Genomic DNA, 26,197 nt, shown 5'->3' with positions numbered 1-26,197 from the left:
TACACATACAGCCCTATAGTGATATATGGTGTACTATTATTACACATACAGCCCTATAGTGATATACAGTGTACTACTATTACACATACAGCCCTATAGTGATATATGGTGTACTACTATTACACATACAGCCCTATAGTGATATACGGTGTACTATTACACATACAGCCCTATAGTGATATACGGTGTACTATTACACATACAGCCCTATAGTGATACAGTGTACTATTATTACACATACATCCCTATAGTGATATACGGTGTACTATTATCACACATACAGCCCTATAGTGATATATGGTGTACTATTACACATACAGCCCTATAGTGATATATGGTGTACTATTATTACACATACAGCCCTATAGTGATATATGGTGTACTACTATTACACATACAGCCCTATAGTGATATACAGTGTACTATTATTACACATACATCCCTATAGTGATATACGGTGTACTATTATCACACATACAGCCCTATAGTGATATATGGTGTACTATTATCACACATACAGCCCTATAGTGATATACGGTGTACTATTACACATACAGCCCTATAGTGATATATGGTGTACTACTATTACACATACAGCCCTATAGTGATATACAGTGTACTATTATTACACATACAGCCCTATAGTGATATACAGTGTACTATTACTACAATATACAGCCCTATAGTGATATACAGTGTACTATTATTACACATACAGCCCTATAGTGATATATGGTGTACTATTATCACACATACAGCCCTATAGTGATATATGGTGTACTATTATTACACATACAGCCCTATAGTGATATATGGTGTACTATTATCACACATACAGCCATACAGTGATATACAGTGTACTACTATTACACATACAGCCCTATAGTGATATATGGTGTACTACTATTACACATACAGCCCTATAGTGATATACAGTGTACTATTATTACACATACATCCCTATAGTGATATACGGTGTACTATTATCACACATACAGCCCTATAGTGATATATGGTGTACTATTATCACACATACAGCCCTATAGTGATATATGGTGTACTATTATCACACATACAGCCATACAGTGATATACAGTGTACTATTATTACACATACAGCCCTATAGTGATATACGGTGTACTATTATCACACATACAGCCCTATAGTAATATATGGTGTACTACTATTACACATACAGCCCTATAGTGATATACAGTGTACTATTATTACACATACATCCCTATAGCAGCACACATAGTATTAGCGGTATTATTTATTATGATATAGTAACAAGTCTTTGCTCCCTCTATTTATGTGACCATTTATTTGTGTGACCATATGACCACAAGTGTCCCTGGTCCGACATGTAATCTGTGCCAGGAGGAAGAGCCACTCGTTTAGAGGAAGTGTGCACGTAACCGCTGTGTGTATGTGAAGACAGGACCGGAAAAGAAGAAGTAAATATAAGGTCTGTCAAAACATGAGATTTTAAAGAGACATAGGCAACATTATGTGAGCAGGGCTGGACGGGCAGGACGTGTCTTGGACTGCCAAATGCCCAGTGTGCACCAGGAAGTCTGAGAATTGGTGGGACCATCTTGAATGATGTGAAAGGAGCCCAGAATCAGCAGATCTGTAGCTGAAAAGGTGGTCATCACCATGTAAGTGTTCTATTAGGCTACTTTCACACTAGCGTTCGATCGGATCCGTTCTGAACGGATCCGATCATAATAATGCAGACGGAGGCTCCGTTCAGAACGGATCCGTCTGCATTATATTGGCATATAAAAGCTAAGTGTGAAAATAGCCTTGGACGGATCCGTCCAGACTTTCAATGTAAAGTCAATGGGGGACGGATCCGCTTGAAGATTGAGCCATATTGTGGCATCTTCAAACGGATCCGTCCCCATTGACTTACATTGTAAGTCTGGACGGATCCGCACGCCTCCGCACGGCCAGGCGGACACCCGAACGCAGCAAGCAGCGATCAGCGGTCCGCCGGTCCGAGCGGAGGCGAGCGGAGCGGAGGCTGAACGCCGCCAGACTGATGCAGTCTGAGCGGATCCGCATCCATTCAGACTGCATCAGGGCTGGACGGAAGCGTTCGGGTCCGCTCGTGAGCTCCTTCAAACGGAGCTCACGAGCGGACAGCAGAACGCTAGTGTGAAAGTAGCCTTAGTTGAGTTAATGTGATTTTTTTTTTTTCTTGAAGGTAAAGTCACTTTAATATATCTGAATAGTAGCTGAATGCTAAAACATGCAATAAGCTCCTAAGCTCCCCCTAGTGGTGGCTACAGACAACTGTTATTTAAAGGTCAGTAGTGGAAATATGCAGCTACAACTCGTATACAGATATAGTAAGAAAACAATCAGGACAGAATTTTAACAATTACTTAAAGGGAACCTGTCACCTGGATTTTGGGTATAGAGCTGGGGACATGGGTTGCTAGATGCCCGCTAGCACATACGCAATACCCAGTCCCCATAGCTCTGTGTGCTTTTATTGTGTAAAAAAACCCGATTTGATACATATGCAAATTAACCTGAGATGAGTCCTGTCCCTGACTCCTCTCACATACAGGACTCATCTCAGGTTATTTTGCATATGGATCAAATCGTTTTTTTTTACACAATAAAAGCACACAGAGCTATGGGGACTGGGTATTGCGGATGTGCTAGCGGGCATCTAGCAACCCATGTCCCCAGCTCTATGCACAAAATCCCGGTGACAGGTTCCCTTTAAAGGGGTTGTGCTCAGTGGCGTCGCCAGGGGGGGGGCCATAGGGGGCCACGGCCCCCCCTACATCAAGCTGTGCCCCCCCATGTGCCCCCTCAACTAAAATGTCCCCCATTCATTTTGGTGGTGGATGGTCTATGCTGCGCTGCTGTGCACTGTGTAGGCACTAGGCAGCCCTACCGGACATCTTCTTCACATCTGATGATCTGACTGAAGTCTCGGACTTGGTGCCGTTGCGGTCTCACTCTCTAGTCTCCACCCACCGCTGCCGCGTCCCCGCCCCCCAACTCCGCCCCCAGCTCCGCCCTGGCCCCGCCCCCAGCTCCGCCCTCGGGCCCAAGACCTGACAGGTTGAGTCAGACTCAGTCAAACTCAGTGGCAGTGCTGTGCATAAAAATCAGCATGCCGCTAGTCGAGACTAGCTGATTCTGATTCATTCAACTACTGGCAGCAGCTGCTTAAAGGGCTTCTGTCACCCCACTAAAGTCATTTTTTTTTTTTTGGGCAACTTAAATTCCTTATAATGCGATTTATCAATATATAATGCTCTTACTCATTTTGGTTGGGCAGTTTCTTCAAAAAACAGACTTTTATAATATGTAAATGAGCTCTCTACCAGCAAGTAGGGCGGTTACTTGCTCATAGCAGCCGCATCCTCCTTTCATAAAGACGCCCCCTCCTCATGTTGATTGACAGGGCCAGCGAACGCGCTCGTCCTCTGGCTGGCCCTGTCTGCGTTCAAAATCTGGCGCCTGCGCCGTACCGGTCTTCAGTCGGCGCAAGCGCACTGAGAGGAGGACGCTCGCTCGGCCGCTCCTTCCTCACCCCCTTCCTTAGTGGGGTGACAGAAGCCCTTTAAGCCAGCCAGGCCCAGACTAGAGAACAGACAGTGTGTGGCGTGGCGTGACGTGGCCCTACCCTACCCTAACCTACCGATACCAAACAGACTGGACTGAGCCTGACCTAGTGGAGACGGTGTGTAGCAGGTTAACTTAATAATAATAAGGTACAACTTACAAGTAGTGACTGAGTGGACTGACTAAGTCTCTTTCTATTCTAACTAGAGAGATTAGATCTGACTGACTGAGTCTGAGAGGAGAGCTGGCTGGCGGCTGCCCCAGAATCTTCCTGATTTAAAAGTTAAAGTGGTTCTGCACTTTAATTTAATTGATGATCTATACTCTGGATAGATCATCAGCTTCTGATCGGCGGGGGTCAGACACCCGGGACCCCCGCCGATCAGCTGTTTGAGAAGGCACCGGCGCTCCAGTAGCGCCGCGGCCTTCTCACTGTTTACCGCCAGCCCACTGACGTCACGACTAGTATCAACTAGCGTGGGAGTGGCTAAGCTCCATTCAAGTGAACAGATCTTAGCCGCGCTCAGGCTAGTTGATACTAGTCGTGATGTCAGTCAGTGGGCTGGCGGTAAACAGTGAGAAGGCCGCGGTGCTGCTCGAGCTCCGGTGCCTTTTCAAATAGCTGATCGGCGGGGGTACCGGGTGTCTGACCCCCACCGATCAGAAGCTGATTATCTATCCAGAGTATAGATCATCAGTTAAATTAAAGTGCAGAAACCCTTTAAAGTTACTGTCAGTGCAGCCTGGATGATTACAGTGTTTACTTTACCGTTTAGAGAAATCATGTTCAAATGTGAGCGGTGGGAGGGTGATCTGTGGTCTGTGGATGTCATGAGTCATTACACTGTTATAGGGGGGAGGGATTTATAGATGATACTCTTATAGTGCTATAGGGAGGGGGATCGGGGGTCTTTGGATGTCATGACACTGTTACTGGGGGGAGGGGGATCTGTAGATGACACTGTTATGGGGGGGGGGGGATCTGTGCCACTCTGTGGATGACACTGTTAGGCTCCATTCAGACGTCCGTAACAGCGGCAATGTGCGGGTCCGCATTTTTTTTCGGGAACGGAATGCTGCCCTATAGAAATGAATGGGTCCGCAATTCCGTTACGCAAATTTCGGATGTGTGAATGGGGCCTTATAGGGAGAGGGATCCCGATATGACACTGATATGGGGTGGATCTGTGGATGACACATAGCATAAGATGCTATAAACGGTATGTGTCATCCACAGATCCCCCTCCATAAGTGTCATCCACAGATCCCCAGGCAGCTAGGACATGTTGAAATCTGAGTGATTGGGGTTTTTCTTCCCTATTGCGGTTTTAGGTATTGGGTAAAGTATCGCAGCATTTCTAAGCGTACTTGTGTAAATGTATCATTTTTATAGCTGCCCCCCTACTTTTGTCCTGGCCCCCAGTGTGCCCCCCCAAAATTTGAAAGCTAGAGACGCCACTGGTTGTGCTCCAAAAAATATTCTACCTATTTTAAACCAGCTACTTTTGTAATTGCATGTAATATTGCATAAAATTTTGTATAGCCACTGAGTTATTCAATAAAATGTATCTGTATAGCGCCACCTGCTGTTTGTTCTTTTCCTTATTTCTTATCCACCTTACTGAGGTGGTCGGACATGCTCAGTTTATATCTTCAACTGCCACCAGCAGTATGTTCTGTTAGAAGTTGTGGCCGTTACAGGGAAATAAATCCAGCAGAGCAACTGGAGCAAATGAATGAGGAGATCTCTGGATCCATGTGAGGTACAGGGCTGGTTCTAGATTTGTTAGAAATATGTTGTCGTGTACTACAGGATGCCCAATTTTCATTTTTCATCATCAATCAGGGCATAATCTCTTTATAGACTTGTGTACACAGATCTAAGCATCCGAGGTATGTATTTCAGGTGAACATCCAAGAATTCAAACTAGGGAACGAAATCCATCAAGGGGGACTCTGGTGGCTTTTTCTTTTGGGTTCCTAGATGATGGCTTTTGTCTGACTATATCTGTGGATCAAGGCGCTCCAGCAGTTGACATTAGAGAGATAAGGTGGATTTAGATGAACCAATAATCGTCCAGATTGGGAACGACCGTGATTGGGTAATCGGATAATTTGTGCGCACGCAGAAATGATGGTTTACTGGCAGCAGATCGTGCAGTGTAAACACGATCTTCTGCCGGCAAATAACTAGTCCTTATGGGGACAAGCTATGGCATTAGCGATCACTCCTTCCCATACTCTGGAGGAGATCGCTCCATGTAAATGCAGCGGACTCCTCCTCCGCTAGTGGTCAGCAGATTGTTGGGAAGGAACGCTTCCTTTCCGACAATCTGCTGTAAAGGGACCTTGACTGTTTTGTGGATCACCTGGTAAACGAGCAAAACGCTCGTTCATCGGGTGATCCTGTCGTTCGTGCAGCAGATCATGCAGTCTAAACAGTGATCTGCTGCCCAGAAACAATGATTCTGTATGAGGACGAGCGATGGCGATCCCTATTCCTCATACTGTAAAGGAGATCGCTGCATGTAAATGTGCGGTGTCCTTCAATGAGAGAGCAGAAGACTGTCAGGAAGGAACGCTTCCTTCCCAGCAATCGGCCGGTCCATCAGCCCACCCAAACCCGCCTTAACAGGGAGGATGCAAGCTGATCAACTATCTATCTGTTCCGCTGGAAACTGATCCATAAAAAATTTTTTTTTTTTACCATTTGCATAAAGTTGCTGTCCTGCATATTCAGGGGTGCATCGCCAATGAGGCGAGGTGAGGCGATTGCCTCAGGCAGCACCAGATAGGGCCAAGTGTGGAGCAATGGAAAGGCCTTGGGCAATGAGCGCTTTCATTGTGGATATTCAACTGTATTGCTATATTACCCTGTATGTTTTGTAGCACTATATGTAATGTTTTCCAAGCATGTAACAGTACGGCTGGAGGGAAGTCCTGCAAAAGCGGAGCGAGAGCAGGATGGGCATGCGCAGGATTCTTCCTCTGACGTATGTAACAATCCAGTTAGCACTCAGAGGCGGATTGGGAACTTAAAGTGGCCCCGTGTTGTAGGATTGTCTAAATTGACAGGAGGCAGGGCAACATAAGATAAGATGCCTTTATTGTCACTGTACAATACAATGTAATGTTGTTTGGAGCAATCCTAGATGCTATGGACAGAGGAACAAGAACTGACATTTAAACTAAAGCATTACACTAGAAAAAAACATAAGTAAGAGGGTCAGCAATACCATAGCACAAAATACCATGTACCACAGTGCAGCACAATATATTGGCCTGAAAGCTTTCCCTCTGTGTTGGCCGTCAATAGCTGCCATTTCTGTCCTCCTCCTCCAGTTGTGTCAGATTAGGATATGGAGCAGGGGCTTAGCAGGTGAGATGCGGCCATAGTTGAATTCAGGGGGACATGTGCGGTCACTGTCTGGGTACACGAGTACTTGATTCTTACAGCGTTAATTACCGCTGAGAGCTCGTTATGTTCCTGGCCAGCGGCAGAGATGGGGGGCTTGGGCGGCCCCCTGGGAAATTTCCCTGTAAGTTCTATGGCCAATCGGCCCCTGTTAGCACTCGATCCAGTAGTAGCGCTGCAGTGGGAAAGGGCAATTCAGTAGTAAAGAAATCCCAGCAGCTGCTCTGTAATCCAAACAGGTTAGTGCTTAGCTTCATTCCATATAGCCACAGTGTCAGGACGCGTTTCGGCTCGTCCAGCCTTCCTCATCTGACACATACGTATTGTAGATAAAGTATTTCATACAGGTAAAAGGTGAGTCACGCACGGACGCTCAGAGGCAGCGCCATGTTCAAAAGAGAACATGAACAGAAGCAAAAGAATACGAGCAATGCGCTTCCTCCGGCGTCTGCGCAGTACAATGTAGGACGGGAGCGAGCACTGCGGAATGGACAGGTGGATGAAGCACGCCATTTGAAGGTGCCGTGAACAGCATAGTCAATGTTTACATCTGGAGAGGCGACCACAAAAAAAGGTTTAACTAAACAAAAGGCCATCTACACAATCAGAACATTAAATACACAGACAGTAAGAACACCAGCCCCTTTAAGATCTGTCTGCAGCAAGTATACAGCCCTGGCAATGCAGAGGTTAATCCGGGGTGCACTGGCCCCTTTCCCTATCTCTTTCTCTTGGACAGAGATAAGCTCCTTCATTGTGTCCCAGGGGAGGAGGGAGAGGAGGGTGAGGAGGGGGGTGTTCTGCTATTGTACAGATGTAAACACACTATCAGCCGCCTGCACTTTGCCCAAGACATCTCTATAAATAAGCTGCGAAGGTGGAAGGTGCTGGAAGAGCTGAGCCCTCCTCAGACAGGACCAGCCATGGAGCAAAGAGAGGACAAGGTGGAATCAGTAGTGGGTGTCATCTTCTCCAAAAACCGTCAGGAATGTCCTGAGCCAATCAAAGCAGAGGTGCAAGGTAAGGGGGCACTCCGCCCTGCAGGAGACCTGATTGCAGGCCTAGTCATAGCTTAGTTAACTCCTTATAATGCAGGTTCCTTTCACCAATCTGTCACATATAAGCCTCACGGGCAGGGCCCTCTGTCCTTCTGTACCAGTCTGTAGCTCGTCTTGTTCATGCTTAGTGCAATTGTCTGTATTATGTATGTGCACCGCTTATCATATGTACAGCGCTGTGGAATAAATGGCGCTTTAATAATAAATAATAATATAGGTCACTGGAATTTGGGCTCAGATCTCGGGCAGGTAGCTGTATGAATGGGCTGTGTATGCCAACGTGTGCTTTCCAGAAACCTGTAAATCTGCTCCGCCAATGGCACTGTACACTGCGGGTCCACAAATACACAGGAGCAGAAGGTGCCAAAATCAATGCTCCTTGATGCCATTAAAGGGGTTGTCCCATGACTAATGTAAAAAAAAAAATAGATTCACACATCATATAGGACATGACAGTCTCTTTCTAACGAAGCTAGAACCAGCCCTGGACCTTACATGGGTCCAGAGATCTCCTCATTTATTGCTCTGCTAGATTTACATCAATATCAAATGTATTATGTTATAGCAGACCACTTTCTGTACCTTTAAGACCACCATGGGGCGACATCCAATGTCCATATAGGTTTCCTACAAAAAATATAGATAAGTATGTATGCTTATGAGTTCTGTGAAGAAGCGGGGGCAATAGAAGGCCTTACAGGTATCTAGACCATAGCACCAGCCATCTATGTAATGTGTATGGGAGTGCCTCGACTCTCCCCCGGACAGCATATGTTGAGGGGATGTAGGATCAAATATGTTTGATTTCACCATGAATGTTCCTATACAGTGATCTCTCAGGATACAATGGTCCCAGTACCATATTTCCAACATACGATGGTCTTTTCTGACCCACTGTAAGTTGAAACTAGATTCAGCATACAATGTCTCAGACTCAGATCCAACCAATCAAGGTCACTTCTCTGGTAAAGTACGGTAGCTGTATAAGTTGCTAGTTAGCTGCTATTCCTTATATGTAAGGACTAGTTGTATCTGTCTTAGTTATCGGCTTATTTTTCTTAAATCTTAATTTTCTCTTATCTTGGATGACATTTTGGGGCTTTGGAACCGATTACTCAACTTAAAATGGTTTCAACATACAATGGTCGTCCTGGAACCAATTAATATTGTATCTTGAGGGCCAAGTCACGAGAAATAGCTGTCAGTCAAACAGCTAAAATGTATGGCCACCTTAAGTCTCTGAAGGTCATGTATAGGATAAATACCTATTGACTTAAGAAGTGAAGGTAAAACATTGGCATAATTAAGGGCCCCATTACACTGGCCGATACTCGGACGGGACGAGTGCCAATGGATGATACTTGTTGGCAGGGGCCTATACAAAAGGTGAAGGTGAGAGGAGGGATCACTACACAGTCATCCTCCCTCATTCCATTCTATTGATTACACCGGGAGATGTGCTGCCGATAATCAGGTGTCTTTCATCCTGATGAACGATGCCAATTTGTTTGGTCACTGCCAATTATCAGGAACGAGTGTTCCTATTAGCGTTCCTTAAAAGGGTTGTGGGGGTGGGATTTTTGGTAAATTCCTGCCCCACCTCTCCCACTTGGCTGGACCTGTAAAGGGAAGATTACTTACCTGCTTCCTGGCGCTGGCTCCTCACTCCTCCTTCTCCCAGCTTTCGATGCTCCTTCGCTGAAAACATGCGGTTTGACATCGCCACAGCCAATCACTGGCAGCGGTGACCAGATCCCTTGCGTTATGTGACCATTAGTCATGATACAAAAGGAGTAGGTCACTTCTGTGGCCAGTGACTGGCTGCAGCCATGTCAAAATGGATGTTTACAGCAGGGTAGCCCAGCGGACCGTCGTAGGCCTGGAGGAGGAGTGAGGAGCAGCGCTGGGTAATTTCTGCATCCTGTGATAAGGGCGGCTGTTATTTAGACACAGTGGATTGCGTGTTTTTTTTGGACCACAGGAAACAGTCACCTCTGATGATCACCTTTGGATTAATGGATGCATGTGACCCCTTAGTAAATAACACAACCGCAGCATGTAGAGTCAGCAATTAGTAGAGAGATGAAGGAGGCATCAGGGATTATAGAATCTACTTGTCAGCTCCTACACATTAGTTTCAGGTCACTGAACAGTTTTCTAACTAAAGAGCTATTCCAGGAGGCCCATGGACAGTGGTCACAACAGATGCAGCATTGTTTGCAAAAAAAACTATTTAGTGTATTCTGAGTTGAGATGGGGGGAGGGTTGGTGTCCCCATTCAGGACCCTCCTCTATTTGGCCTTATGCACACAACCAGATCCGTTTTTCCGGTCCGCAAATGACAGATCCGCAAAACACTGATACCAGCTGCGTGCATCCGACAGAACAATTTATTATTTTTTTTGCGAGTGTCACGGAAGGGGAGAGCGTGCACAGCACTGAGCTCAACCCACACGTGTACGATGTGCGACGGTGTACAATTGGACAACGTTCCCTAAACTGAGTACGTGCTGGGCCTTAAAGGGAACAATTAAACTGGAGAAAATAATAAACAAAGTGACAGGCAGGCACGGAGGGGTAAATACACAAATAATGCAAATATAAGCAGCGGTCAAAATACAGGACGAAAGATACATATAAAAGAGTAAGCAAGGTCAAAACAAGCCGAGGTCCAAACCAGGAGGTCACGTCAGTACAAAGGAATAATCAAATCACAACAAACACAAGCCGAGGTCCGAATGCCAGGAGGTCACGTCAGTTCAGCGGAAACAGCAGAAGCGAGGTCAAGGTACAAAGCAAACTAATACAGAGGACTAGGTAAGTCAAAAGACCTTATTCACAGGCAACCTGTGGCCAGCAGGCTGCCTGTTTAAATAGTCCTGGCTGGTGAATCACATGACATGGCCGGCGTCACGTGACTCACAGCAGGCCATTGTCCCCACTTGCCTGAAGTCCTCCACAATTGTCCCAATTCCAAAACAGGCCGGGGTGAAGACCTTAAGTGATTATCGCCCGGTGGCTCTCACTCCTATTGCTATGAAGTGTTTTGAACAACTTGTCCTCAGGCACATGAAGAGCAAGATCTGCACCTCCATGGACCAATACCAGTTTGCTTACAGAGCACACAGGTCAACTGAGGATTCACACTGCGCTGTCACACCTGGAGCAGAGAGACAGCCATGTGCGGATGCTGTTCATTGATTACAGCTCGGCCTTTAACACCATCCCTCCCAACAAGTTGGCAACGAAACTGAACAACTTGGGTCTCAGCTCACACCTGTGCAACTGGATACTGGATTTTCTTACAAAAAGACCACAAATCGTACGCATGGGCAAGCACTTCTCTTCATCCTTAACATTAAACACTGGGGTACCGCAAGGCTGTGTGTTGAGCCCTCTCCTTTACTCCCTCTTCACAAATGGCTGCAAACCTATTCACCATACCAATACCACGACCGTGATAGGCCTAATCTCCAACAATGATGAAACAGCCTATAGGAAAGAGGTTGAGAACCTAGAGAGATGGAGTAAGAACAACAACCTCATACTCAATACCAAGAAAACAAAGGAGCTAATTCTGGATTTTAGGAAGAAGAAACAAAATGGACACTATCCCGTTAGCATTAATGGTGGAAACGTAGAGATAGTTCAAAGTTTCAGATTCTTGGGAGTTCATATTAGTCAGGACCTGTCATGGATAAAAAACACAACAGAAATTACCAAAAAAGGCCTTCAGAGGCTTTATTTTCTGAGGGGTCTGAAGAAAGCACAACTCCCAAAACAGCTTTTACAGGTGCACCATAGAATCTGTTATCACATACTGCATCACAGTCTGGTACTCCGGCTGCTCTTCTGAGGACAAGAAGACCCTCAAGCGCATCATCAGAATGGCTGGCAGAATTACTGGTACTCAGTTACCATCACTGGATGACATCTTCACTGCTCAAAGCAGCAACAGGGCAAAAATTATGAGGGTATCCACTATGTAGGCCCCACAAAGTGACTTCAGACCTGAACTGGTCCTTAAAAAGTGGGTTTTGGCAACTTTCTTAAAAATTTGAAGAATTGCTTCTCAACTTCTAAGCCTTCTAACGTCCTAAAAAAAAAAAAATGACATTTCCAAAATGATGCCAACATAAAATAGACATATGGGGAATGTTAAGTAATAAATATTTTATGAGGTATCACTTTCTGTTTTAAAAGCAGAGAAATTGAGATTTCGAAATTTGCAAATTGTTCTAAATTTTTGGTAAATTTGGGATTTTTTTTATAAATAAAAGTGAAATATATTGACTCAAATTTATGACTATCATGAAGTACAATGTGTCACGAGAAAACAATCTCAGAATGACTTGGATAAGTAAAGGCGTTCCAAAGTTATTACCGCATAAAGTGAGATATGTCAGATTTGCAATATTAGGCCTGGTCAGGAAGGGGGCAAATGGCCCAGATGTGAAGTGGTTAAAGAGCGTCAAGCAATTATTTAGCGAGTCGTTCAAAAGACGTTCGATTACGCAAAACAGTAATTGCTAAACATTCTTCTCTGTTTGCTTGTTAATGTGATTGTTGCTTGTTCTCCCCTCCAGCACTTACATTGCTAACGACTGGTAGATTTCTGGTTAGATGAGGGGACTGTTCAATGGAGCCGACAATTGTTGGGAAGGAAGCGTTCTCCTCCACAGTATGGGGGGCTAATGCCATTGCTCGTCCTCATACAGAATCATTCTTTGCCGGCAGCAGAGTTCTGTTTAGACGGCACAATCTGCTGCCCAGAAACCATTATTTAGGTGACTGCACCAACAATCTAAGCGTTTCGCTCATTCGGCGGGTAATCGGCGGCACCTTTACACCGGCAGTTTATCTCTAATGAACGTTCACATGGACTATATAAGAATTCAGATGATAAATCGCTCCATCTAATGAGCACTTAACAAGAAGGGATTGCTGAAGGTGGACACCCATTTATGGCCTCCAGGGGACATTCTTAGGCTACTTTCACACTGGCGTTTTGGCTTTCCGTTTGTGAGGTCCGATCAGGGCTCTGACCAGCGGTCTAAAACTGATCAGTTTTGCCCTAATGCATTCTGAATGGAAAAGGATCCGCTCAGAATGCATCAGTTTGGCTCCGTTCCGTCTCAATTCCGCTTTGGAGGCGGACACCTTGCAGCGTTTTGGTGTCCGTCTGACTAAACTGAGCCAAACGGATCCGTCCTGACACACAATGGAAGTCAATGGGGACAGATCCGTTTTCTCTGACACAATCTGGCACAATAGAAAACGGATCTGTCCCCCATTGACTTTTAATAGTGTTCAAAACGGATCCGTCATGGCTATAGAAGACATAATACAACCGGATCCGTTCATTGTATTATTGTAATGGAAGCATTTTTGCAGATCCATGACGGATTAGCAAAAAACGCGAGTGTGAAAGAAGCCGTAGACGCTTTTACTGGTTGTCTCCTGTGTAAGTTATAAGAAATAATTCTATATATTGTCTTATTGTAGAACAAAGATTATCAAAGGGGTATTCCCATCTCAGACAATGGGGGCATATTGTTAGGATATGCCCCCATTGTTTTATAGGTGCGGGTCCCACCTCTGGATTTTTTTAGGAAACACACATGTGCTGAGAATTGTTTGCGGTTGTAAAAACACAGGTATCGTTATAAGGTGACTTCCCATTGCTTAACATGTGGATATCTGGCTGGTGCGGTATTTTATTAGTAAAGAACCCACCAAACAAACGGAGAAACAGATGTCCTGGGTGAGCTCAAGGTTGCCTTTCCACTAGCGTATGCTCATTATATAGGGGGTTTAGAATAAGGGGTGCACCTAGTCTTTCTGCTGCCTGAGGCGAAAACTGAAACGGGGCCCCCCCTTTCCATGTAAATTTCTTAACCTAACCCCTTCTGCTGCCCCTACCTGGTGCTGACTGAGGCGATTGCCTCACCTGGCCTCATTGGTAGTGCACCCCCATCACCTTATACACTGCTCATTTCCAGTGGTTATGACCGACCACCCTGCAATCCAGTAGCGGTGGACATGCTCATACAACATAGAAAAAGGCGCCAGCCTATGCTCACTCTCACTGTCCCAGCCACCAAAGAGGCTGGCACCTTTTCTTATAGTGTGCAAGCATGACCACTGCTGAACTGCAGGGTGGTCGTAACCATGTAAACGAGCAGTGTATAATGTGATGGAAAACATGAATCCAGCCAGCAAAGGGTGCAATATGGACAATCACAATACATTAGTAAGCAGTGTCAGACTGGCCCAACAGAGGATCCTCCGGCGACCCCTAATAAAAACAGGGCCCTTATTACCTCTGAATAATTTCCTCAGGTGGGCCCCAGGGACTTCAGTCTGATGCTGTCTTTAAGTGCCTTGTATTAACTTTCTCTACATGATAAATGCCATATGCTGAAGTGAGACGACCCCTTTAATGTATATGAATGGCACAAATATAAATTTCGATCCATTGGACATGTTTATGCTGAAGGCTGCCTGGTAGCGGCAGCGGGTCCCTATATTGAGAAAGGAGCCCCGAAAGTGGTGGAGAGTGCACTGCGCATGCGCAGCTGCCCTCCATTCATTTTCTATGGGGCCACTGAGCACTGGCTCGGCTTTTTCTGTTGGGCCTATAGAAGTGAATGGGAGCAGTGGCCGGTCATGCGCGGTGCACTCCTATGAGGAGCGCACTTGGTGATGGCCGGACCGGGGCTCTGTTCCCGATATAGGTACGGGTCCCAGTGTTGGGGGAATATTCTAGTGATATGCCCCCATTGACGGACAACATGCCATCAATATCTGATTGGCGGGGGTCCGACACCCTGCAGCGCCACTACTCAGCTGTTCTGCAGTACCCCCTGGTGTCGATGCTGGAGCTACTCATCCATTGACTCAGGGATTACTACTGGGTGATTTTAATCTACGATTTTCCCCTGCAATTCAATAGTAGAGGCAAAACAAGTGCATTTTTTGAGTGCTCACGCATAATACGGACTGCTTCCTTCTATTACTCAGGATCCATACCAAAGTGGCTGCAAGGAACTCTGATTCGGAATGGTCCTGGAATACACTCTGTCGGCGAAATGTCATATAACCACTGGTTTGACGGCCTCTCCCTATTGCACAGCTTCACTTTTAGAAATGGTAAGTATGTAGTCCTGGAGGCTCTAATCCACCCAGTACGTCTATTATCTCCTTTGCAGTATATCAGTGACACTGTCCAACAGGCAAGATCTGAAGACGAAGAAGCAACACATGTTGTCTAATGCTGTGGCTATACAAGGGTCCTCGTCACCCAATATTTTAGCCCAGTGTGACCAGGCCACAATGCAGCATGGGAACGAGGGGAAAGATTAATCCCTTGTGGTGATCAAAAGTGCTAAGGACTGGAAAAGTCACCTTGTGATTATGTTTCTTCCCTTTTTTATAAAAAAAAAGAGAAGTATTTGACGTTGATCCAGAGGACCATGAACAAAGAAAATGCCCGATTGACCAGATAAGCCTGTAAAAAAATCACGCTTAGGCTACAGCCACACAACCCGCTGCCGCCACGCCCTTGTTTGCAGGTCCACAAAACACAGGCACCGGCCAGGCCTTCAATGGGTCTGAGATCAGCAAGATGCTGTGAAAGATGGGATATGTCCTATCTTTGGGGGCACGGAGGCACAGACCCAGAAGCACACGGAAGGGCTCCTCGGTCCTTGTGTCATAAAGGATATGACATGATCCATCTTTTGCCGCATCTTGCGGATCGTGGATCCATTAAAGGCAATGTGGCGTTCACACGGACAGTGCCTGTGTTTTGCGGACCCGCAGCGGTATCACGGTCGTGTGAATGCGACCTAGATATGAAGAGTTTCCTTGCGGGTGGGTGTCAGGCGTATTAAACACCCGGTACCCACCACGTATGGAGCGAGCTTCTGGCAAATCGAATGTAATGAATGGGTTAATTTTCTGAAGTTCCCAGGGGGCACAGTTTCTCCTTGAAGAGACTGTCGGTCAGTGTAGGGACTCTTAGGCCTCTTTCACACGGGCGTTCTGGATTTGCTCCAGATGCGTCGCGTGTGCATTGCGGGAAACCCGCACGAGTAGGCATGCAATTGCAGTCAGTTTTGTCTGCGATTGCGTTCCAATGTTCAGTTTTTTTTCGCGCGAGTGCAATACGTTTTGCACGCGTATGAGAAAAAACTGAATGTGGTACCCAGACCCGAACCCGGACTTCTTCACTGAAGTTCGGGTTAGGTGTTCTATTAATTTTATTATTTTCCCTTAAAACATGGTTATAAAGGAAAATAATAGCATTCTTAATACAGAATGCTTAGTAAAATGTGACTTGAGGGGTTAAAAAAAAAAAAAAAATAACTCACCTCATCCACTCGATCGCGCAGCCGGCATCGTCTTTTTGCTTCTTTTTTCAGGACCTGCAAAAGGACCTTTGATGATGTAATTGATTACATCATTAAAGGTCCTTTTGCAGGTCCTGAAAGAAGAAGAAAGAAGAAGAAGCCGGCTGCGCAAAGAAGCGGATGAGGTGAATTAATTTTTTTTCATTTTTTAACCCCTCCAGCCCTATTGTACTATGCATTCTGTATTAAGAATGCTATTATTTTCCTTTATAACCATGTTATAAGGGAAAATAATACAGTAAATTGACTTTTATCAATTTACTTGCATCATCTCCTAGCAACCATGCCTGAAAATCACACCGCATCCGCACTTGCTTGCGGATGCTATGCGATTTTCACGCATCCCCATTTTTTTTTTTTGGGGCCTGCGTTGCGTGAAAAAGGCAGAATATAGAACATGCTGCGATTTTCAGGCAACGCACAAGTGATACGTGAAAATCACCGCTCATCTGCACAGCCCCATTGAAGTGAATGAGTCCTGATTCAGTGCGGGTGCAATGCGTTCACCTACCGCATTGCACCCGCGCGGGATACTTGCCCGTGTGAAAGGGGCCTTAGAGGCAATGCTCCCTGGGAAAGGGCGTGTAAAGTAGCTCTCCTCCAGAAGGAAGGAGACTGTCTCTAAAAAGCTACTTATAGGTAACTTTAAAAGGGACATTTTTTTTCCTTTTGGAAGAGAGCAAATTGACTTTCATGTCAGGAATGAAGGAACAGAAGTCCATGAGTTGGATATCGTCACTTGTACATAGAGTTTCATGGGCACAGTTCAGTCATTTGTGCCCAAAAACAGAAAGACAATCGAATGACTTACACATAATGCGCAGCACACAGCTCTCATCATCATAAAATGTATTTTTCACAAGCTATGATCTGTTGATTGACAGGCGAAGTGCACTACAGAAGTAAATTCCTTCGCAGCGACACCTATAACTGCAACATGGAAGCGAACCGGATAGTGGTGTCAGAATTTGGCACAATGGCTTACCCAGACCCCTGCAAAAATATCTTCGCCAAGTAAGATCCCGTCTGATGTTGTCTTTAGTAGGCATATAGATGGTTATATTTTGGGATTGGTTTTGTCTGTGCTACTCTTTGGTTTTTAGTATTGATGCATCGTCTTTTGTATGACCACCATAATGGTAAAGTCCTTCGTCAAGCTGGAATAGCTACTCATAGATACTACTGCTTTCTATAAGGGTCCATGCATCCAGCATTGCCGTCTACACAGACACCACAAGGCAGATAGGGAGTCCCTATGAATCAGTAAGGTATCATATTATGCCCTAGAAGCAATTGTTTAGCAGCATGCCATATTTTCTGTTCCTCACTGAAGAGTGGTATGGGCCTGCAGATATGGCCACTGTACTGTGAATCTGTACAGTAGGCCTAACACTACATTATTAACTATTTATAACTGTAGGCAATGTTCTTCTAAGAGTGGCCAAGTCATTGTGTGGATTATGGCGAGCATGCATTTTTGCATGTTCTTTAAAAAGGGGCTCTTCGCAAGTATTATACTGATGGCCTGTCCTTAAAGGGGAATTTATAAAATAAAATTACTGAAGATACTTAAATATTACTTTAATATAAATACATTCCCAAATACCTTTCAGTAGTTATAATGGCTCGTTTGGCTAGGGAGCAATCATCAGGAGAAATAAAATAGCCACAGTCCTAATCACACAGGAGGACAAGTTACTTCAGAGCACTGAGCTAAAGAGCTGCCTCATCCTCCTCTCTGCTCTGCTTGTCGGGGAATATGATCCTGAATACAGCTGACAAGATCTTCAGCTGAACCTCTGTAGGAATGGAGCTCATGAGGAGACATGAAGTACAGAGAGGACAGACTGTGGTAATGTAGCCCACTCCTCATTAGCCACATGCCCACCTCCTCTGTACTTCATGTCTTCTCCTGAGCTCCAAGTTACCTTTAAGAAAAATAAATCCTGACCTAGCGACCAGTGTGAAAACTGCAGGATTATATGTATATATATATTTATTTACATTATAGATAGTAACATGGAAAAAAATGTCAACAAATCACCAACAATTCCAAAAAATATGTTTAACATAAAAATAGGATTTAACAGTAAGTCCTTTTCTGGTGACACATTTCCTTTATGGCTCATGCACACAAACGTATTTTCTTTCTTTCTCAGTTCCTTTTTTTTTTTGGGACTGTATGCGGAACCATTCATTTCAATGGGTCCGCAAAAAAAAGTGTGCATTCCGTTTCCGTATGTCTATTCCGCAAAAAAATAGAACATGTCCTATTATTACTCCTGGCTTTCGGCGTCCTCGATCCCTGAACAGCACCTCATCGTGCGGCCCCATAGAAATGAATGGGTCCGCAATTCCGTTCCACAAAATGTGGAACAGAATTGCGGACGTGTGAATGGACCCTTTGAAGGAAGAAAAGATTTCTGTTGCCGGTCGGTTCAGGGATCGAGGAAGCCGAAAGCCAGGAGTAAGGAGAGACGGCTCCAGGAGAGTGACTGCTTGTGAACATTCCTCTAGGGGAAAACAATTAGCGCGGACCCATACCTATGTGTTTTATTAGAATTTTATGGGAGTGCGGGCTTGCTCCTGTTTTTGGGACTGCAGCTGTGAGAAAGTTCAAGAACCTGCACACTAAATTGTTTTGTTCGTGGTGAAGATGTCCTATTATTGTCCACATTAAGGCCTCTTGCACACGAACGTATTTTCATTCTGTTTCAGTTTTTTTGCGGACCGTAAACGGAACCATTCATTTCAATGGGTCCGCAACTAAACGGAAGGTTTCCGTATTTCCGTTCCGCAAAAAAATAGAATGTCCCATTATTGTTTGCATTACGGACAAGGATAGTACTGTTCTATTAGGGGCCAGCTGTTCCGTTCCGCAAAATATGGAATGCATATCCATAGTTTTTGCGGACCGCAAAATACATACGGTCGTGTGCAAGAGGCCTGATCCAGCTCACCATAAAACCTCTTTAGCATGTGACTAATGGTATTCAATAGTTATACTTGGCTTTATAAGTGGTTGCGTAAGCCAGGGTTGTCTAAAGCTTTTATCTGTAATGTGTCTCATTCAGGGCCTTCACTTACTTGTCACATGTCGTACCTGAGTTCACTGATAATTGCCTAATCAACATCATAAGGTTTGGAAATGATTATTATGCTTCCTCTGAAACCAACTTTATCAGAAAGATTGATCCTCAGTCACTGGACACACTGGAAAAGGTAGGACTGTTCCTTGCTACATACAGACAGTGTAAAATAATTACAAAAAAATGTTAAAAAAAACATACACGGTAATTTGCATTTGCAATCTAGATCAGAACTGAACTGTAAGGTCTGGTGTAGGGAAACAAGAGTGGCTAGTGTAAGGTCTGCATGTATAGGAGGTATGGGTACTGTACATGCAAGACTGTATGGATGCTGTGTAGCTATCCATACACAGTCAAGTCCCATTATTCTGACCACCCCCTACTTTCGACGTCGGCAGCATGTAGCTCATGAAGGAACTCACGTGTGGTGAGCTGGATTGGTGGCTATATAAGGTGTGTGATAAACTGTCTTCACATTTCCCTTGCTCCCATCATGGGTAAAAGGGTAGCAAAAAGGGATGATTATTGGCTTTCGGGCCAAGGGTGGAGGTATTTCTGAACCTGCGCAGTTTGTGAACTGTTCATGTGCTGCTGTGGTGAAAGTGTATCATGGATGGACTAATGGCACCATTGTGAATAAGCAAGGTGGAAACTGTGAAGCACCACGTGCCATTGATGTGGGGGGTGAACATCGGCTATGAAGGTGTGCAAAGGAGCACTGACACGCTACATTGGAGCAGTTTACCACCAAAATGAACCAGGGGCTACCAAACGTGTGTCTAAAACAGTTCAGAGAACCCTGTTGCATATGGGGCTCCAATGCAGATGGAAGGTCACTGCACCACTGCTAACAGAGTTTTATCGTCAGAAAAGGCTTCAATTTTTGCGGCAGTATCGGAATTGGACCTCCGCAGATTGGTAAAGGGTTGCCTTCTCCAATAAGTCATGTTTTCTGCTTTATTGATGGGGTGGAAGTTGGTGTGTCAGGCGAGAAACAGCAGAGAACAAACGCCTTGCAACCTTTGCTGGAAGAACACAAGCTGGTGGTGGTCTGGGAAATTTTCTCTGGGCCTACTCTCAACCCTATACATGACGATTGTCTTCCCTTAGGCGGGTGGGATCTTACAGCAAGACAATGCAACATGTCACCTGGCTAAAAATGTCCAACATTGGTTGAAAAACATGACCAAGACTTCCAAGTACTACCCTGACCTCCCCAGACTTGAACCCAACTGACCATCTGTGGGACCACCTCGGTCGTCATGTTCGCTCTATGGATCCTGCCCCACACACCCTCCAGCAGCTGTGGGATGCACTGCAGTCAGCATGGCTCCAGATACCTGTGACAACCCACCAAGACCTTATTGAGTCACTCGCCGCCCGTCTAGCTGCTGTCCGTGCTGCACATGGCTGTTACTGTGGATATTAGCTGGTGGTCATGATAATGTGACTCATGTGTATTTATTTACACTGTATCGACTATTTTCCTTTCTATCTGTCCCTTTGATAATTATAATTGAGGGGTGTTTTAGCTTCCATATTATGGTCTCAATGTCTGGACCTCCCACGGATCTAAACCAGGTTTAGGATTCTGGGGAGAACGCCAATAAAATTACAGAAGGTCCAGGACCGTATTAAGAAGGTCAATATTTGTCTACATAATGTCCATCTGAAATCAGCCTTTTTACCATTCATTCATCGTGGTATTTTTTTTCCAGGTGGATTATTTGAAACACGTGACAGTCAATTTAGCAACTTCTCACCCCCACTATGACAATGAAGGGAACACTTTCAACATGGGAACGTCTATTGGTGACAAAGGGAAAACAAAGTACATAATTTTTAAAGTTCCATCCAAAATACCAGGTAAGACAGAAAACTAAATATCACAAGTCTTGACTTCTATCACTCTAAGGCTTCATGCACATGGCCGTATTATAGATCTGGCCCAAAACATTTTTGTCCGAGGTTTATGTTTGTTTGTCCACCTGGTTTTTGAAGATTGACCATAGGTTCTCAATGGGATTGAGACCTAGGGAGTTTCAATGTTCTGTTCATCAAGTCACTTAGTTCCCTTGTGACATGGTTGTCCATCATGCTGGAAAAAGCCTTGCTCATCACCAAATTGATCCTGGATGGTGAAAAGAAGTTGCTCTTCTGATCCCATTCTTTATTCATGGCAATGATCTTAGGCAAAATTGTGTCATGGAACCATGAACCAGACGTACAACAAGAGATAAGTGGAAATAAGAAGGCTTTATTGAAAATCAAGCTGTAGCAAAAGTCCAAACGGATGGCTAAACCGAAGCAGGGTCTTGCGTAGACAGAGGTCAGGAACCAGGAGGGTAGTCAGACGAAGCCTGGATCAGGAACCAGCAGGGTAGTCAGACGAAGCCAGGATCAGGAACCAACGGGGTAGTCAGACGAGGCCAGGATCAGGAACCAGAAGCAGCAGCAGTCTTAGAAGCATGTGAACACAGGAGGACCAAGCAAGGAACTGAAGCCACAGACCTTCTATATATATGAGCTAGGCATCCAGCTCCTCCCAGTGGGAAGGAGAAGCCGCAGGGTGGGAGGCTACAAGAAACCCAGAAACCAAGATGGCCGCCAGCACATGTCAAACGAAGGAGAAGAGTAAGAAGGTAAGACCATGACAGTACCTCCCCCTCAAGGGCCCCTCCTCCGCGGAGTAAGGAACGGTTTCTGAGGGAAGCGTGCGTGGAAGGCTCGGAGCAAAGCAGGAGCATGGACATCTGCGGAGGGAACCCAGGAACGCTCCTCTGGACCATAACCACGCCAATGGACCAAAAACTGCAACCGACCGCGGACCAGGCGTGAGTCCAGGATATTGCTCACCTCATATTCCTCACGATTGCCCACTTGGACCGGACGGGGCCGAGGAACCGAGGAAGTGAAACGATTACACACCAATGGCTTCAACAGGGAGACATGAAACACGTTGGAGATCCGCATGCCAGGAGGAAGCGCAAGGGCATAGGCTACCGGGTTTACCCTGCGAAGCACTCGGAAGGGACCAACAAAGCGAGGCGCCAGCTTGGGAGTGGGCACTCGAAGGTTGAGGTTGCGGGTGGACAACCATACACGGTCTCCGACCTGGTAGGAAGGAGCGGGCGCTCGTCTGCGATCAGCCTGGAGTCTCTGGCGCTGCGCAGAGACCTCAAGGGACCTCTGGATCTGTACCCAAGAAGCACGTAGGACGGAAAGGTGATCCTCCACAGCCGGAGTATCCTGGGGAGAGAATACCTCCGGTAACACGGCAGGTTGGAACCCATAATTGGCCATGAAGGGAGACGTCCCAGAGGAAGAGTTCACCGCCGTGTTCCTGGCAAACTCAGCCCAAGGCAGGAGGTCAACCCAATTGTCTTGGTGATCGGAGACATAGCAACGAAGGAATTGCTCCAAGGCCTGATTGGATCGTTCTGCGGCCCCATTGGACTGAGGGTGGTAGGCCGAGGAGAAAGAGAGATGAATCCCCAACTGGGAGCAAAAGGCGCGCCAGAACCTGGACACAAACTGACTCCCCCGATCCGACACAATCTCCTTGGGCAAACCGTGCAACCGGAAGACCTCCCTGGCGAAAATCGTGGCCAACTCTTGTGCAGAGGGTAACTTCTTGAGAGGAACACAGTGGCACATTTTGGAAAACCGATCCACAATCATGAGAATGACCGTATGGCCTCGGGATGCAGGGAGGTCCACAATGAAATCCATCCCCAGGTGTGACCATGGGCGCTCCCCGGTGGCTATGGGTTGCAAAAGGCCCAACGGAAGGTGCCGAGGGGACTTACTCTGGGCACAAACGGAGCATGCCGCTACATATGCGGCGATGTCGGAACGTAGAGAAGGCCACCAGAACAGACGTGAAACAGCCCAGGACAGCTGATTCTTTCCAGGATGCCCCGCGGCCTTGGAGTTATGGTAGGTTCGCAACAACCGAGTGCGCAACTCCTCAGGCACAAAACACCTGCCGTTGGGTCTCCCAGAGGGAGCACCAGATTGAGCCGCCAAAATCTGCTCACCCAGGGGAGAGGTCAGGCTGGTGCGAATGGCGGCCAGGATCTGATTCGGAGGTATGACCGAAGTCGGAATCGACTCCTCCCCGGACAGCTCGGAGTACTGCCGTGATAAGGCATCCGCTCTGATGTTCTTGGAACCGGGTAGGTAGGAAACCACGTAATTAAAACGTGACAAGAACAGAGCCCATCTGGCCTGACGTGGTGTCAATCTCTTGGCCTCAGAAAGGTAGGTCAGATTCTTGTGGTCCGTCAGGATGAGAACCGGAACCACCGATCCCTCGAGCAAGTGCCTCCATTCTTTAAGGGCCTGCACGATGGCCAATAACTCCCTGTCACCAATCTGATAGTTGCACTCCGCGGAAGACAGTTTCCGGGAGTAAAACCCACAAGGAAGCAGAGGACCCTCGGGTGTTCTACGCTGAGACAGAAGGGCGCCTACTCCCGTCTCAGACGCGTCCACCTCGAGGACAAAGGGCAACCCAGGGTTGGGATGCGACAGAATCGGAGCCGACACAAAGGCGGACTTTAGAGCCTCAAAAGCTCGGATGGCCTCGAGCGGCCAGACCTGGAAATTACTGCCCTTCCTGGTCAGATCCGTGAGAGGCTTGGCTAGCATGGAAAAGTCCCTGATGAACTTCCGATAATAATTGGCGAAGCCCAAAAAGCGCTGCAGGGCACGGAGACCACTGGGCTGGGGCCACTGTAAGACAGCCGAAACCTTCTCAGGATCCATGGAGAACCCCTCAGCGGAAATGATGTAACCTAAGAAGGTTACCTGGGATCGGTGAAATTCGCATTTCTCAAGCTTACCGAACAGCCTGTTCTCTCGTAACCGTTGCAACACTCGTCTGACATCCATAATGTGGGCCTCCATGGATTCAGAATATACCAAGATGTCATCCAAATAGACCACCACACACTGCTGCAACAGGTCACGGAAAACATCGTTGATGAATTCCTGGAAGACTGCGGGCGCATTGCACAACCCAAAGGGCATAACCAAGGATTCATAATGACCGGTCCTGGTGTTAAACGCGGTCTTCCACTCATCGCCCGCCTTGATCCTTACCAGGTTATATGCCGCCCTCAGGTCGAGTTTGGTAAAGACCGTGGCCCCTTTGAGGCGATCGAACAGCTCGGAAATCAAGGGTATCGGGTAAGCGTTCTTGATCGTGATGCGATTGAGACCCCTGTAATCGATGCAAGGCCTCAACTCACCGCCCTTCTTTTTCACAAAGAAAAATCCAGCCCCTGCCGGGGACGAGGATTTGCGAATGTGTCCGCGTGAAAGCGCCTCCCTCACGTACTCCTCCATGGCCTCATTCTCCGCTACCGACAGTGGATAGACTTTGCCACGAGGAGGAACGGCACCAGATTGTAACTCTATGGCACAATCGTATGGGCGGTGCGGAGGTAGGGCAACCGCGCGCACTTTATCGAATACATCCCGGTACTCTTCGTATTCAGGAGGCAACAGAGAGTCCGAGGAAGTACACAGCAACTTGACAGGCCCATGGATGCAACTAGCCCCACACTGCGGTGACCACGAGAGGATCTCGGCCGATCTCCAATCGAAAGTCGGATTATGCTTCTGGAGCCAGGGGTACCCCAAGACCACCGAGTAGTGTGGAGACGAAATCACCTGGAGACAGACCGACTCTCTGTGAACGGCACCAATGGCTATCCCCACTGGAAGGGTCTCATGAGTCACGTGTGGCGGCAGAAGGGGTCTGCCGTCTATCGCCTCAAGAGCCAGTGGGGAACCTCGAGGCTGCAGAGGAATGGAATTGGCGGCAGCGAACACACTATCAATGAACAAACCACCAGCACCAGAGTCCACCAACGCCTGGGTCGTCACCGAGCCCCCGACCCAGGAGAGGACAACAGTGATCAGTGGTTTGTCAACACGGGAAACCGGGGACGAGGAGACTCCACCCAAGATCTGCCCCCGACAGGATCTCAGGTGCGAGCGTTTCCCGGACGGTTCGGACATGCCAACCGAAAATGCCCACCGAGACCACAGTACATGCATCGGCCCTCGCGTCTCCGGAGTACCCTCTCCCCCTCGGACAGGCGAGCAAACCCCAGCTGCATGGGTTCACCCCCAGACAAGTCATCCCCAGGAGGCGTGGGAGGAGAGGGAGGCACGGGTGGGACAGCAAACGTAGGCGCCAATCTGTTAGAAGACCTCCGCAGGCTCTCCTTAAAGGAAGGTCTCTCCCTGAGTCTGGTGTCAATCAAAATCAGGAAAGAAATAAGAGACTCGAGCTCCACTGGTAGGTCCTTAGCTGCAACCTCATCCTTCAAGGCATCCGAGAGACCATGAGAGAAAGCAGCGACCAGAGCCTCATTATTCCAGCCCACCTCTGCTGCCAGGGTACGAAACTCAATGGCGTATTCAGCTACGGATCGTGAACCCTGTCTGATGGACATAAGGAGCTTCGCAGCAGAGGCAGCACGAGCCGGCACATCGAATACCTTCCGAAGAGAAGCAACAAAACCGGAAAACTCGGCAACCACCGGATTGTTGTTCTCCCATAAAGGGCTGGCCCAGGCCAAGGCCTTGTCCGAGAGCAGCGAGATCAAGAAG

At 46.8% G+C, this 26,197-nt stretch overlaps 1 protein-coding gene across 2 annotated transcripts in view; it reads left to right on the top strand.

The window, feature by feature from the left end:
* The first annotated feature begins 1,513 nt into the window (after positions 1-1,513).
* The window catches only part of BCO1 (beta-carotene oxygenase 1), a 44,704-nt gene continuing 20,020 nt past the window's right edge, over positions 1,514-26,197 (top strand). Inside the window, exons 1-5 of one of the 2 annotated variants that reach the window (XM_044270216.1) lie at positions 1,514-1,661; positions 15,091-15,219; positions 17,366-17,495; positions 19,556-19,703; positions 21,289-21,436. In XM_044270216.1, the coding sequence (XP_044126151.1) occupies positions 15,159-15,219; positions 17,366-17,495; positions 19,556-19,703; positions 21,289-21,436 (487 nt within the window). In that variant the 5' untranslated portion in view covers positions 1,514-1,661; positions 15,091-15,158. Of the gene's footprint in view, positions 1,662-7,839; positions 8,030-15,090; positions 15,220-17,365; positions 17,496-19,555; positions 19,704-21,288; positions 21,437-26,197 lie in introns of those variants that run through there. The other variant, XM_044270215.1, reaches the window with a different exon arrangement.

The sequence above is a fragment of the Bufo gargarizans genome, chromosome 10, assembly GCF_014858855.1.
Source record: "Bufo gargarizans isolate SCDJY-AF-19 chromosome 10, ASM1485885v1, whole genome shotgun sequence".
Taxonomy (NCBI): domain Eukaryota; kingdom Metazoa; phylum Chordata; class Amphibia; order Anura; family Bufonidae; genus Bufo; species Bufo gargarizans.
The sequence above is the reverse complement of the archived record's forward strand: the minus strand, read 5'-3'. Positions and strand labels throughout refer to the sequence as shown.